General features: G+C 41.8%; 1 protein-coding gene across 1 annotated transcript in view; it reads right to left on the reverse strand.

The window, feature by feature from the left end:
• The window catches only part of EGF (epidermal growth factor), a 98,679-nt gene that overhangs the window by 10,198 nt on the left and 73,784 nt on the right, over positions 1-14,697 (reverse strand). The window contains exons 19-22 of the mRNA XM_045019330.1: positions 11,366-11,491; positions 8,295-8,417; positions 6,746-6,896; positions 4,112-4,276 (exon numbers count right to left, since the gene is read on the reverse strand). Coding sequence (XP_044875265.1) covers positions 4,112-4,276; positions 6,746-6,896; positions 8,295-8,417; positions 11,366-11,491 — 565 coding nt within the window. The remainder of the gene's footprint in view (positions 1-4,111; positions 4,277-6,745; positions 6,897-8,294; positions 8,418-11,365; positions 11,492-14,697) is intronic.

Raw genomic sequence — 14,697 nt, forward strand, 5'->3', positions numbered from 1 at the left:
GGTTAAAAAGTCCTGACTTGACAAAAGTGGAGTGGTTCCAACAGTGTAGGTACAGTAGTAAAATATTTGCGACAATGTGCCTTCAGTATCATGTAGTTTATAAAAATAACAGTTGTGATGAGGATTTGGGAGGGAATAGTAAACAAGTATAATATTGTTTATTACTGTAATATTTGTTTATTTACAAATTTGGCTTTTTTCGCCTTTATTAAAGGCCAGATACTCAGGATTACTCATGCACAAATGCTATGACAGTTTGTCCAGTCACTGTAATTGTTTGTGCAAGTCAGAGAAGTAAATATGCACACATTCTTACATGCTTATTTGAGCATATACAATTCTGAAAATCCAGCCCTACTTTTTATTCATTTTTTTCATGAATGACATCAACAAAAGTTCAGAAAATCATATAGTAAATATTACTAATAATCTAGAGTACTCAAAATTCTAAGAACTAAAACATTTCCTGGAGTAAGTCTACCACGGATAGTTATATAAGAGGAAAACTGTTTAGTTCTGAAAAAAAGCCAACAATATTATTAAGAGGAGAAAAAAAGATACAAGTAATCAGATCTAAGTAGTCAATTTCACAATTCAAACGTACTATTTTAGCAGTTGAACAATGATCACTATAGTAAAGACTGAAAATTACTGTGACTCCCATTTTGGAAGAGCATCCCTGTTGAGGAACAGAGTTTAAATACCTGCTTCATTTTAAGCAGGTGCTTAAGTGGTTTTCTGAATTGGGATCACAGGCAGAATACATTTACTAGAAAACACACACAGCCTTTCTCCTGATAAACATTAACTAGAGTAGTGAATACTTTAGCTATCACCCATGCTCTCTCCTAAACTTAACTTGGGAGATGTCTCCAGATTAACTCTAGAGGATACTGAGTTGCTGCATTTGATAAGCTCTACTTTGAATGCCAATTACCAACTGATCTTTATTAGATTAAATGAAAATTTCCCTCTTTATTTCACCCTGTATTTCCATGTTAATTAGCTATTTGTATCATGCCCATAACTGTCATATTTTGTCACATTTATAAAAATTAAATACAAACCAAAAATTGTCTTCTGGTGGAGATAAGACAGACCCAACCTCACCATATATAGTAAGTAACTCCCTGGCCCTAGCTACTGACCCTAGAAACTACACATGAGACTAAGATGATGTGTCCTGCACTGCATCCTGCACCCTAAACCTAGGCTTTGATACATCACTGGAAAAAGTTAATTCCAAAGCCAAGGACCCTTCACCCCGAGTGACATACCCCGGGAGGTTCAAATGTAGAAAAATCCCCGGCAGGGGACAGGATGGAGGAGAGAGAGTATTTCATGCAGCCACATGTGAACCACTTGGCACTCTACAGACAACTGTCCGAGGGAGCCAGTGCCTGACAGTTCCAGACCTGACTCAGGCCCACTGCAAAAAACTCACGCACAGGAACTCTGTGCTCACAACAGCCTATCCCACTTTAAAGGATTGTTTGAATTCTACTGTTAGTTTCTTAAGCCTAGAGAACACCACATGCTAGAACAACGCAGCAGCTTTGCAGGGGCGCTCCAGGCACCAGCACGCCAAGCGTGTGCCTGGGGCGGCAAGCCACGGGGGGCACTCTGCCGGTCGACGCGAGGGCGGCAGGCAGGTTGCCTTTGGCAGCTTGCCTGCGGAGGGTCTGCTGGTCCCGTGGCTTCGGGGGACCTCCCGCAGGCATGCCACCGAATCCGCAGGGCCGGGGACCTCCCGCAGGCGAGCCGCCAAATCCGCGGGGCCGGGGACCTCCCGCAGGCGAGCCGCCGAATCCGCGGGACCGGGGAACTCCCGCAGGCGAGCCGCCGAATCCGCGGGACCGGGGAACTCCCGCAGGCGAGCCGCCGAATCCGCGGGACTGGGGACCTCCCGCAGGCGAGCCGCCGAATCCGCGGGACCGGGGACCTCCTGCAGGCAAGCTGCCGAAGGCAGCCCGCCTGCCGTGCTTGGGGCGGCAAAATACCTAGAGCTGCCCCTGCAGGTTTGAGGATCTCCATATGTAACTTTGAGAACAATTTGAAGAGACAGTGACACCAGTTGACGGAGCGTGGTCTAGGAACCAGGAACTTCTCAATGCTAATCCCAGCTGTGCCACTGACATGCCCTGTGACCTTTGGCAAGTCACCTTTCCTCACCTGTAAAATAGGGATATTAATACCTCCCTGCCTCACAGAAGTGACATGAGGCTTATCCAGCTACAGCACTATAAAAATGTAAGGTGCTAAATATTATTAACAATAATTCTGTTTTATTTGACCATATCCACTAAACACATTGACACAGTGCATCAGTCTCTTTGCTTTCTAGATTATACATTTTGGAAGTGAATAAATGTAGTTTGCCTTAGATTCTTGCAATTACAAAGAGATATGAGTTTGTGTTTTAGGGGAGGAGAGTAGGAGTGTTACCAATCTGTTTATGGAATGTAATCAATATGTTTCAAAATATACTCAGCTACGAGAAAAGACGAAACACCAATTTCAATCCAAATATTGGTTTCCAGGCTCCACTTAAAAAAGGGATTTTAGATCAGTAGTTTCATTTTGATCTAGTTGGGCTAGTAATAGCTGTAGTACAAAGCCAGTCAAGCATGTAACTGAAAACTTGCTGTTGAAGTAAACAGTTACATTGAGCATAACCATTTGGTAAAGAAGAAAAGTAAATCAGGGCAAAATGACAAAGATTTTGTTTTTAACAGAATGCAGCTAAGAAAGAAAAGGAAAAAAAAGGGGGAAAAATATAGTGTATCAGTGACTATCCCTGCACCTTAAAGCCAGCTGTATCTTTCACTTTGTTAAAATGACAGTTTCAATTAAAGAGACAAAGAGTCTAAGAAACCCTAACTCTGTGTATTTATTCTATATACATAAATTCAGCTGACTTGGCTTTGAATCCCAAATCATGAAAACAGGCCAACCTGCAATTAGGTTTAAATCCAGGGCTATAAAATCAGTCAATAGAACATAAGAAATATGGCAGCACTTCCAGTTCTTCGGTCTACTATACTATGAATAATTAAATAAGAAAAAAATTACATTAACTTCAGTGGCTATTTGTGTCTAATGGACTCTGATCTTAAAAACACACACACACACACACTAGTAGGCAGGTTTATTTCCTTCTTTTTGATCTATGCAGGAGGAGGGTGTCTTGATTTGACTGCTGGGTATTTTTCTCAAAGTACAAACTACAAGATGGTACTATAGCCTCTGAGAACAGTTGGGTGATGAGGTCCTTAAATACAGATACAGGTATTTCCATGAGAATTCCCTTTCCTAGAGTTTGATCCTGCTTTCTCAGCTCTCAATAAGACATGGGCAAGTTGAGGGTTGCAATATAATGCAAGACTGAGACCTTCTGTCATCTATAGGAACAGGGTATTTATAAATAACATATTGATTATAGGGCATTTTTCCACCAAAAGGTAGCCCATCCCTGCGCAATCCCCAAGAGTCATTAGAGATTGATGGGAGAACTTTCCCAACAAAGACACCATAGACTCACACCCTGCTGCTGCTTCTAATACCTGGCAAGCTGCTGCTTCCACATGCTCTGCTACATGTATCATGCACAGCCTTGGTGATAGATGGAGAACACACCCAATCTTCCTATGCCAAGAAAATTCTCAGGCACAACCCCCCAGAAACCTAATGGGATTGCTATCACAGAAGAGGCAAAGCCCTACCAATTGCTTTGCAGCTCTGGGCTACCAAAGATAAACCCTAGGAAAAAAATATGTGTTAAAGGGCATGCGTCTGAACTCCCACATCAATACAAATTATGGATCCTTTTCAAACCTAATAGGGTCTATTCTCCTTCTCCCTCGACACATGTAACTCTCATTAATGTCAATGTGTGTATTGCAAGCAAGGAAGAGGAGCTCAGATGCCTAAGGATTGTGAATAATTCATAGGATAAATTACCGAAAAGAAAAAAATAGCAAAATACATGTGGGGCCAGATCCTCCGCTGCTGTAAACTGGCATAGCCCCTATACTTTTATAACCATTAGTTATATGCAAAAACTTCTTGGTATCTAGGACTTGTGTTGTAAGTTTGTGATTGAAAGTTTTACCTGTAACAGTAAGCAGCAAGAGATCCCAGGAGGAGCAGCAGGAGCAGCACAACTATACAAACTGCAATTGTGATGTTCCTCTTCTTTATTTGCTCCACATGCTGCTGTTCCCACCATTCCAAGTCGCTGAACTGACAGCGCTCCCCCACGTAACCAGTCACACAGCTATCAAAAAGCAAATGAGCACACACGGTAACCAACGATGGAAAAGAAAAATGTCACTCTTTTAATCACCTTTGGTGTTGCTTCATCAAGTGCAACCCTTGTGGAAGAGTCTTGTAAAGTTTAACAGGGATTAAATAAACCAATAGGTTTTTGTAGAAATTTCTCTAGACACCATTTAATAGCGAAATGTTATTTATAGAAACATCCTATAGAATTTTATAATAGGGATCTAATTCCTTATTCAATTCTATGAGATGGTTACAAAAATTATAAACAATTATTTTCTATTAAATTCTATAGTCATTTTCCATAAGGGAATGTTCCTCTAAGATTTTCGGAGTAGCATCTTCCAACAGGTACATTTCAATTCTTTCCCTATAAAAGACAGTTTGAAAATGAGATCTTGCTGAATAATTTGGTTTTATTTTCAAACTTTTGTTGTTGTTGTTGTTGTTGTTAAAAGCAATGGGGGAAGAGGAAGAAGGGGTATTACAAAAGCTTCTACGGATAGAAATATCTTCAGGATCTTTTTAAATTTTAAATGAACAGTTGCTGCTTTTTTAAAAAAAAAATCACACTTCAGTGTTGCGGACCCAGAGACACACAAAAAAGTTCATGAAATTGACTAGAAACTGAAAAATAAAAGCGAATCTTGCCAATCTCATTTCATTATCCAAGCTGAGTGAAATACAAAATGGGAACAATGCAACATAAACAGCAAAAAGTAAACTGGATTCTTAAAATTCTTTCAGGGTTAATAATGTGGACCCAAATACTACTCAACAAACTGCTCTTACTGAAGTCAACAGAACCACCCACGAGTAAAGCAAGTAGGATGTGGCCTATAGCACCCTTCGCTGATGATCTCAAATGCTATGCAAACATTAATTACTAAATTAAGACCATGAACCTTGTTTCTGTCACAAGGTATGACAAATACGCACTAGATCTAGAATGTTGCTAATAGGTTTATGATATAAAACCGCAATAAATTCCATACAAGCCAACTGGATCACTCTCTAATATGAGCATTTGAATCAAATTAAAATAAATTATGTTTGGTATGTGCAATTCATCACTAAACACATAGTTCCCCCCTCCCCCCCAACTACATGCTTGCATTTAATGTGAATTATACAGTCTAGATGAGGGAATACTGCCATCTAGTGTGCAAATATAAAAATAATCATTAAAAAGGGAGCCCTCTGCCATATAGTATATAGTTTTAAATGCAAATAATCTGTGTACGGCAGCAGGGCCCACATGAAAATTTAGTGTACATCAGGCTAGTGCAAGGTAGATCTACACCCCAGCTTGCCACAAACTAAGTGTTTGCATAGACGCCCCCCCAAGAGATCCCTGCCTTCTTGGGCTTGGGAAAGAATTCAGATGTGGTCTGATATGCAAACCATTTCTGTTGTTTTATTACCATTTTCTTTTTCTTTTTTTAATGAACCTTGTTTTTAAGAGGCCTGTTGTATTTGATAATTTCACACAGACAGCCCCAAAAGAGACAAAAAATCCCCCAAACTCTAAGTGGAGGCACTGAAGGCTGGTATTGGTCTGAAAGGGCATGGATAGAGGTGTCCCCTCCCATCCCAGGGCACCACAGATGGCTGCAGCAAACCAACCCAGGGGAGAAGCCGAACGGCCAAGGAGGACACGTGAGTTGGCAGGGGCGTGGATAACTAAGTATTATTATTGAAAAATGCATACAAAAAATATAAATACATATGTAGGCGGAGAAATGAAAAGCAACTGTGATGCTGTGGGCACCCTGGTTTGGCCAGTTACCCTACAACGGCTATGTCTACACTGCACCTCTAGCGGCGGCGTATGGGGTAGGTGTAGCTATGCGCTGCAGAAAAAAGCAGGCTGCATTCACATTGTGGCATGTAGCTACATGTGTCAGTGACAGGCTGTGGCCGGGAGAGGGCAGCAGGGAAAGGATCAGCCGGGGGGAAGCGATGGAGCCTCTCTCTGTTGCTGTTGTCTCTCCTTGCGGCTGGGAAAGATTCCAGCAGTGAAGAGGCAACAGCAGCGTAGCTGGGGGAGGCACCGCTTGGGTGAGTAGGGTTCATACCCACAGGGGTCAGGTTTTTCCTTATTCTACTCAACTCATTGTCTTCACTGCGATGTATATCTATGCTATAGGGGGCAGGGAGTGTATGTACTCCACATGCCACCAGCAGGAGTGTGCAATGTAGATGCACCTCTAGACTCTGAAGCAAATATATGCAAAAGAATCAAGCACTCAAGGAAGAAATCAAATGCTACTGTTAACTGCAATGTTTGGGAAACATCACTTATATCAACTGAATATAAAGGGCAGGCTCTGCTGACAGTTGTAGGAAGTACACAAAACATATATGGCAAAATACTTCATTGTTTGTCTTGAGGGGAAATGCCCATCACAGTATCTCTAGGGTGGCATACATCGGCACAGACGAGACAAAGGTCTATACTTACGTGCACGCATAGTCTTGTAGAATTGAAACATAAATACAAACTCCACCATGAAGACAGTAGGACTCGTATGAAGGAGGGCAGCCCATAAAACCATCTTGTTCAGAGGAAACGTTGTCACCACTGGTGCTCGTGGTAGAAGGCATGGCAGATTCTGAAATACAGTATTTCACACGCATGCACATCTTAGTTGTTGGCTAACCTGGCAAAATCGCTTGGTACAGAGCTTCAGCATTTCCAGGCAAGATAATAAGTAAGATTCTTTAACCCCAATAAACAGATTGTGATTTGCCCATCTGCACATGGTTAAGGTGGAACTACAATACACACCAGTGCTTTCTTTGTTTCTACAGTTTATGATGCTCTTCTGCTATTACCACCATACAAACAACCAGAGCAAACTTAAGCTTTGGATTTTTAAAACATTATCTATTTCCATAGCTGAATTAGGCATAAAGTCATATTATTTAATGTCACCATTTCTCAATTACAGCTAAAACGGCTGAAAAATCAAATCCTTGAAAAGAGGGGATGAGAATCTGATGGTCACTTTCATTCTCATAATTTCCTTCATTTTTCTGCACAGATGGGTCTCGGAGAATTTTGCAGAATGTTTTCTGTCACTGGACTGTATACCAGCAAGAGGAAAATTCACCCCTAGGTAGAGGACCAGCACAGTGACTATGCTTCACTTAAAGCCACATTTTCAAAGGAGATCAGCTCCCATTTAGGCACATCAATGAAGCTCAGCTCCTGTTATGACACTGATGGCCAGATTTTCAAAAGTGTTTAGCAGCCAACACACCCATCTTTGCTGAAAATCTGGCCACTTATTTTGGTGACTGAGCTGAGCACTCTTGAAAATCTGTTCTTTATACTCTAGTTGAGGACTTAAGTAGGACTTAAACAATAATAATACCTAGCTCTTATACAACACTTTCCCCCAATAGATCTCAAAGCACTTTACAAAGAAGGTCAGTATTATTATCCCCATTTTACGATGAGGAAACAAAGGCACAGGGAGGTGAAGTGACCAAAGCCTGGACTAGAACCCAATCCCCTCGAGACCCAGCTAGTGCTGTATCCCCTGAGCCACAACACTTTGCGATGCCCTTTGCAGAGAGGCTGAACCCCTGGAGAACCTGAAAAATGACTTGGTATAGCGAGTCTTTGGTTATCTCATAAGAGGGACATGGTATTACCCCAACAGAGAACTATATCTGCTCTTATGGAAGACAGTGGTTATTAACTGTAAGCTATTACATTTAGAACTTAGAGCTGGCCTTGAATGTTGAAGCTTCCAACAAATGGAATCAAATACTCACCATTCCCAGCTTTGTAAAACCAAAATCTGGTCTCCTCGGCCCACTTCTTGGGGAGGTGCGATTTAGAAAACAGCAGCATCCAGAACCAATTTAATTGGATTCACAGGCTGCCTGACATATCATTATTCAGCACTTTCTGAATTTCCCAGGATGATTTATCTATCTGAGAACTCAACCCTCCTTACTTAGGGACCAGGTTATTTGGCTTATTCACTAACTTTACTCACCAGTACAGTTGTCCCCAGTTCTGGATAGACCATTAATGCAAGTGCAAGTGTAGTTTCCTTCAGTATTGGTGCAGACAGTGTTTTCTCCACATGTGTGTGTCCCCAGCTTGCATTCATCGATATCTGTCACCCAAACAGTCTGCAGTTAGAAGAATGAATGAATGCCTCTGAGTGTCAGTCTATACAGGCCACAATGGGCTCAGCACTACTGGCACTGGGACGAATGCTGGAGAGCTTCCTTCCACAGAAAATTCTTGGCAGCAAGTGGGATGAAAGAGCAAGAAAGTGTGCTCTCTGTGGAAGGAGGACAGGTAGGCTTATCCATCCCTGCATCTCAGAGGACAGCAGTGTTGAGAGGAGGACAGTAGATCCTCCACTGGAAAGAGAAGGCATAAGCTTCATCCATAAAATTAAAGGGCAGGGAGAGCACAAGATATGCATGGGAAGGCCTGGCCTACACAAGACATTTTCTCTTAATATTTCCCATCACTGCTGGCACCGGCACAGGTCCACCAGGGGGGTAGTAGAAGTTGGAGTTCACCTTCTGTGAACAGGTGTAGCCTATAGGTTAGTTAAGTTAAGGCAGTAATGCAATGAGTCTGCAAGCCTCAGGCCTGTAGGACAATTCCTAAGTTAAACAAGTTATAAGGCTCAAAAGCCTGAGCATAAACAGCTAACCAAGAGTAGGCCTAGAACATAAGCTATCAAGATAAAATACTGTAATGACTAAACTGCTGACAGGCAACTACAAGATGCTTGTTTATACCAGCTTGGGATATTTTAAAATGAGGAACATCAGCAGATGTCCAACCACAAGAATACCATGATAACTAATTAACGTATATGTTAATAGGGTTGAGGTTAACGAACTAATAACCTATGGGAGGACACCGCAACATTAGTAGGGAGAGGAGATACAAATAAGGAAAAGGGGATGAAACTCCTACTGAATATGCATTAGACATAGTGGCATCAGCATAACACATTATAAAAGTTGAATCCCGGTCTGCGTGCCTTGGAAGATGTAACTCTTGGGAGAAGTCAGAATGACGACCACTGGTGATGATGATAAGAAGGAAGAGGAGGAGGAGGAGGAAGACAATGACTAACGTTTCAGGTTGTTATGCAAGGGATAGTGAGAGTATATGGATGCACAGATGCTCATTCTGGGATATCGCTATCTATTTTGCTGGATTGGTGTGTTTGTAACTTTACTAACTGTGTTAATACAACTATTACAAATACAGAAGATTTTTCCTAAGTGTGAGTGTTGCAACTGTGCATGTCAGGGGTCCCAGCTGAACAGTAATTTTAATAATACTTGACCAGGTCTTGGGATGAGAACCTTCCAAACCTCAGTGTTAACTGGAAATTCTTAAGTAATCAATATAATTAGCACACAATCAATAGATCAGGCAACACAGGTTAGCTCAGAAGATGGTTAAGAAGCCAGCAGCTACTGCTTCCAGCAGTGCTAAAAACAAGGACACATTTAAAAAAAAATAAAAAATTCTTGTGGTCTAAAGGTTTGGTTACGTCATATAAATTTCAGATAAACTCTGGAAAGATCAGGTAAAGTGAGCCTTTTGCGGTTCACTCAACCCTGTTTTGCCAGACTAAAACTGAGATAAAGGATTGAATACTGCAGTCCCAATTCATATCAAATTCTCAGGAGTTTTGCCTGAGTAAGGACTACAGGATGTGGCCCAAAATATCCTGGAGAACTCAGAGTGGTGTTTTAAACAAAATTAAAACAAAATATTCTGAATTATGTGAGTGCAAAAAAAAAATACAGGTGTGTTCTGTATTCTCCCTTGACATACTGGCAGATTTCTGATTATTGTTACATGACAAGTTATGCATGCATTAAACCCAGAATATGGTATCCATTTGAAGACACTCCTTTCCGTCTCTTCATAAGGTTACAGAATTCAAGATCAGCTTCAGTTTTATTTATCCACGTCAGGATCTCATTACTTATGAAGTTTTGAAAAAAATAGCTGAGGTACTGTGGTTTTAAAACCTGGATGCAGAAAGAATTAACTTTTTCTAAATAATTTTATTAGGTATAACTGCAATCCTAGATGTGCAACAGTTCTGAACTGCCTAATTACGTACATATCAAAGGGACCTGAACGATAAGGTAAAGGTTACCACTCATGTATGCATTCCTTCCACAATCCCACAGGCTCTGTGCCTGCCTCTGGCCTTGATTTTTTTTTTTAAGCAATCTTGTTCTAACCCAATGGCCTGAGCTAAAGCCCAATGGAGTCAATGGAAAAAGTCCCACTGATTTTAATGGGGCGTTGATCTGGCTGTAGAGCAAAAAAAGACCAGAAAAAAATAATGTAAAAGCGCAAAAGGGAAATGAAGACTCATGGAAAGCCCTATGCGTGCTTTTTATTACCCTAATATTGATAACAAGCCCGGTCTTCATTCCTACTTTAACGCTAAAAATGGATTTGAAAAAATAAAAGTTATAGGAAATGAACTGAAGACATGATGTCACAACCCAAGTTCTGGCCAGTAGGATCAGTGGATCTGATTATTAACACATCTTTAAATGTACTCAGGTTGTAAATGTCAACACCCTGAAGCTCATGCCTGTTAAACTAACCTAGAATTATTTGAGGAGTATTATGACACACTGAATACCTGCTTTAGTTTATATGCATGGTAATGATTTCCAATAAATCTCTACTGGTTCACCCATTTTTCCCCCAGCATAGCCACCAAAGCGTAAACACCCAAGGGAAGTATCCATTGACAACTAGAGGCTTTGCATATTGATCAGCTGCTGATGTTGCCACACATCAAACAGTAAGAAAAGAGCCAAAAAAGTAGAGATGATAAATGTCATCCGCCTTGGGGAGCTTACTAGTCTAATATTAGTATGCAGGCTCCTGTGCCATTTTTCAACAAAGTAGTGGAATAGATCATTATGGCCGCTTAACACAACTCTTGCATCTTGACACATAGCCGATCCAAATCATTAGACACATCTCTTACTTCCTCATTCATTCTGTCACTGTCTCTCACTCCCCCCATCACCCTCACACTCCCCCCCTCACCAGAACAATGAAGCCCATCTCCACGGTAGCCCTCCAGACACTTGCAGACATAGCCACCTTCAGTATTGATACAGTCCGATAGGTGTCGATTACAGCGGTCCATGTTAAGAGCACACTCATCAACATCTATGAGAAAAACAACGTTAGGAGCCAAGGGATGCAGTATTCGTGGAGCAACATGCTGCATGTAACATGCTGAAATGATAGAAAAGAAATGACTGTATGAGATCCACCCTCAAATTATCCTGTTACCTTTACTTTGGGCACATCTACGCTTAGAAAGATAAGTCGACCTATGTTGGGTCTACTTACAACCACTGCAGTAATTGCACCGAGACTCTTGGCTTCCTGCTCCCCGCGGGGAGCCTGGTGGCTACACCAAGGCTCCCAGCTCCCCACCAGGGGTCCAAGAGCCCGAGGTTCAGCCAGGCTCCAAGTAGCTGGGAGCCTCCCTGCAGCACCAGGGCTCCCTGCAGGAAGCAGACTGGGCACAGCCTGGAGGGCGCAGCTGGGCTGAAAGCAGGGAGCCTGAGAGCAGACGGGCTCTAAGCAGGGAGCACACAGCCTGGCCAGGAACGGGGACCCCGGGGCAGCTGGGCTCTAGGTGGAGCCCCCCACCCACCCCATGGCTTTCTTGTCAATTTCACAGCTTCAGCACTGATGAAAGTAGACAAGAATGACTGCCAACAGCTGATGTAAGTAACACAGTGTCTACACAGACATTGCATCACCCTGATCTACCCCAACATAAGCCTATGCCTCCAGTGGAGGTGGAATTATGATGTCGGTTTAATAGGGCAGGACCAAGCAGGGCTGGCTCTAGGCACCAGCGTTCCAAGCATATGCTTGGGGTGGCACCTTTCAAGGGGGAGCACTCCAGTTTTGGGGTGGGGGTTTGCTTGGGGAGGCAAAAAAACTGGAGCCAGCCCCAGGACCAAGGCTGTAGTGTGTAAACTGACATATTTAGGTCGATGTAAGCTGCCTTATGTAGTATAAACCAATCCTTTTGCTTCTAAAATACTGGGACGAGTGAGCAGAGGTGTGAGGTGTCCTTATTTCCAGCCATAAATTGAGGCTAAGTAAGAGCCTAAGTAAGTTAGCCACTTAACTCCCATTCAACTGGATGCCTAATTCCCTTAGGCTTCCTTGAAAATACCCAGCTTATGTATTGATTGATCTTTATTTAAAAGAAAAAGAACTTCAGCCAAAAGGGCATCATTATCGAAAGCTCTGGATGGCCATGTCATGTGATCAGTATGATTTAAATGCCACCACCACACATTCCCACAGGGGACCCTCAAACACATTAGCTGTCCCCGAAGTCCCACTCAAACAGATGGGCTTTGCAGAGTATGTGCAAGGCTATTTTGGCCTGGCAGTGGGTGAGCATTCTAAAGTAAAGGTGGAGAATGCTCTGCCAGCAGCCCCTCTCTTTTATACCATGGGGCATCAAGCTTGCGCACCCCCTGCTGATCTCAGTTGTGGTGCAAAATTTCTTTAAAAACATACTTGACTGAGTAAATTTCTATTTGTGCCATAAAAGGACTGTAAGTAGAACCAGGCACGATCATGTATTTATCTCTGGAATTGCAATGTTCAGCTTCAAGGCTGTCCCATGAGGTGCGCGTGCGCGCGCACACACACACACACACTCTCTCTCTCTCTCTTCCCCCCACACTTGGCCTCCCCTCTGATCTGCAATGCCTGGCTTTCCATTTAATTTAAGTGACAAATAAATTCCCTGAATCGTGAGTGTATAACCTAATCTCAAAACTGCCTCCTTTTTGCTCTCCAGAAGCACGATATGAAGTGGAATGTAGACTTTGAAAAGAGGAACAAGGGTTAAGAGAAAGTGAAAACAATAGCTCAATGAAACAAGTAATATCTATTCTCCCTCCCATTTATTATTATTTAAATAATGCTGCAAGTGTCCTTGGTGTTTTACCGTCAAATGATTGCCTGTGCTTTATTTCTAAGGTCTACCTTGTCTTTACCTTTGTGGTAAGATAAAGTGCCTTTATTTATTGTTTATGCAAGTGCACAAATGGGCTAACTGCACTGTGCTATAGCTGGTCTCATCACAAGAGTACCCAAGAGCACATTCTAATATCAGAAAGAGACAGGCAGAGGAGCTCACATAATTATACAATACAAACATTGCATTAGACTCATTAAACCTTAAGAGAATCCCCAATTCTAAATTATACATCAACTATAATATCTATGTGCCTTGAGCTTTTTGTAATCAGATGCATTTTATAAATAAATATATTATATTTGTGTTTCTATTGCCCCCATCATTTGTATTTGTTATCTCCGCTCTCTACTGAATAGAATGTCTGACGTGTCATAGGAACTCAGAATTGCAATATTAGTGAGAACAATCTACAGTTGTTTTGTCAGGAACAATGGCCAGTTCCAGGTGCTTCAGAGGGAGGTACAAACAAACAACTGACATGCCTTGAGAAGAAGTGTCTTCCCAACCCCAGTGGTTGGTTTATGCTGGGAAGCATGAGGATTTATGTCTGATGGTAATTTTTTTTAATCCTGCTGATGTTGTGTGGATGTTCTTTATTTAAATACATAAAGTGTTTTTGATTACCGCCAAGCCCTTGGCCTCAACAACATACTGTGGCAATGAGTTCCCTAGGATAGTTATGTGTTGGGTAACAAAGTATTTCCTCTTATCAATTTTGTTGTCTTTCCAATTTCATTGGCTGTGTCCTAGTTCTAGCATTAGATGAAAAGGCAGGTAAGACTGCCCCATTTACCTTCTCTGTAGTGTTAATTATTTATAAACCTCTACCATATTCACTCTTATTAGCCTCATCTCTAATTACATAGTCTTAATCTGGCACTCCTGCTAATCTTTTACACCTGTTGAAGTGTGCATATTTAGTGGTTGCAGCCTGCAGAAACTATAAACACTAATGCTACTGCATGAGCATGAATGATCAGTGGGTTCTATTTGCTTTCACATTCCACACTGAGTTCAAGGGGAACTCTCTTCTCGTCTGATAAAGCTGCCACTTACACACTTGAGCTATCTTTTTCACAATGTTCTAGGAGAGTCACAGGGCCAGGCTCCCACATATTCATGAGAAGAGCTGCTTCGGTATTCTGCTGCATCCTCCATTGCTAAGGGCATTGTAGCACATATTGTAGCACATCCTCCTACAACAGACTAAATTCATCCCTGGTATAATGCTTATGAATTAAGAGAACTAAAGTCAGAAGAGTTAGTTACACTTGCGGCAAATTTGTCATGCTCGTTGATAATAATAGGATTCACACTCATGATTCAAGGGAAAATAATGGTTGTAATAATTAAC

The sequence above is a fragment of the Mauremys mutica genome, chromosome 5 (genome assembly GCF_020497125.1).
Source record: "Mauremys mutica isolate MM-2020 ecotype Southern chromosome 5, ASM2049712v1, whole genome shotgun sequence".
Lineage (NCBI taxonomy): Eukaryota > Metazoa > Chordata > Testudines > Geoemydidae > Mauremys > Mauremys mutica.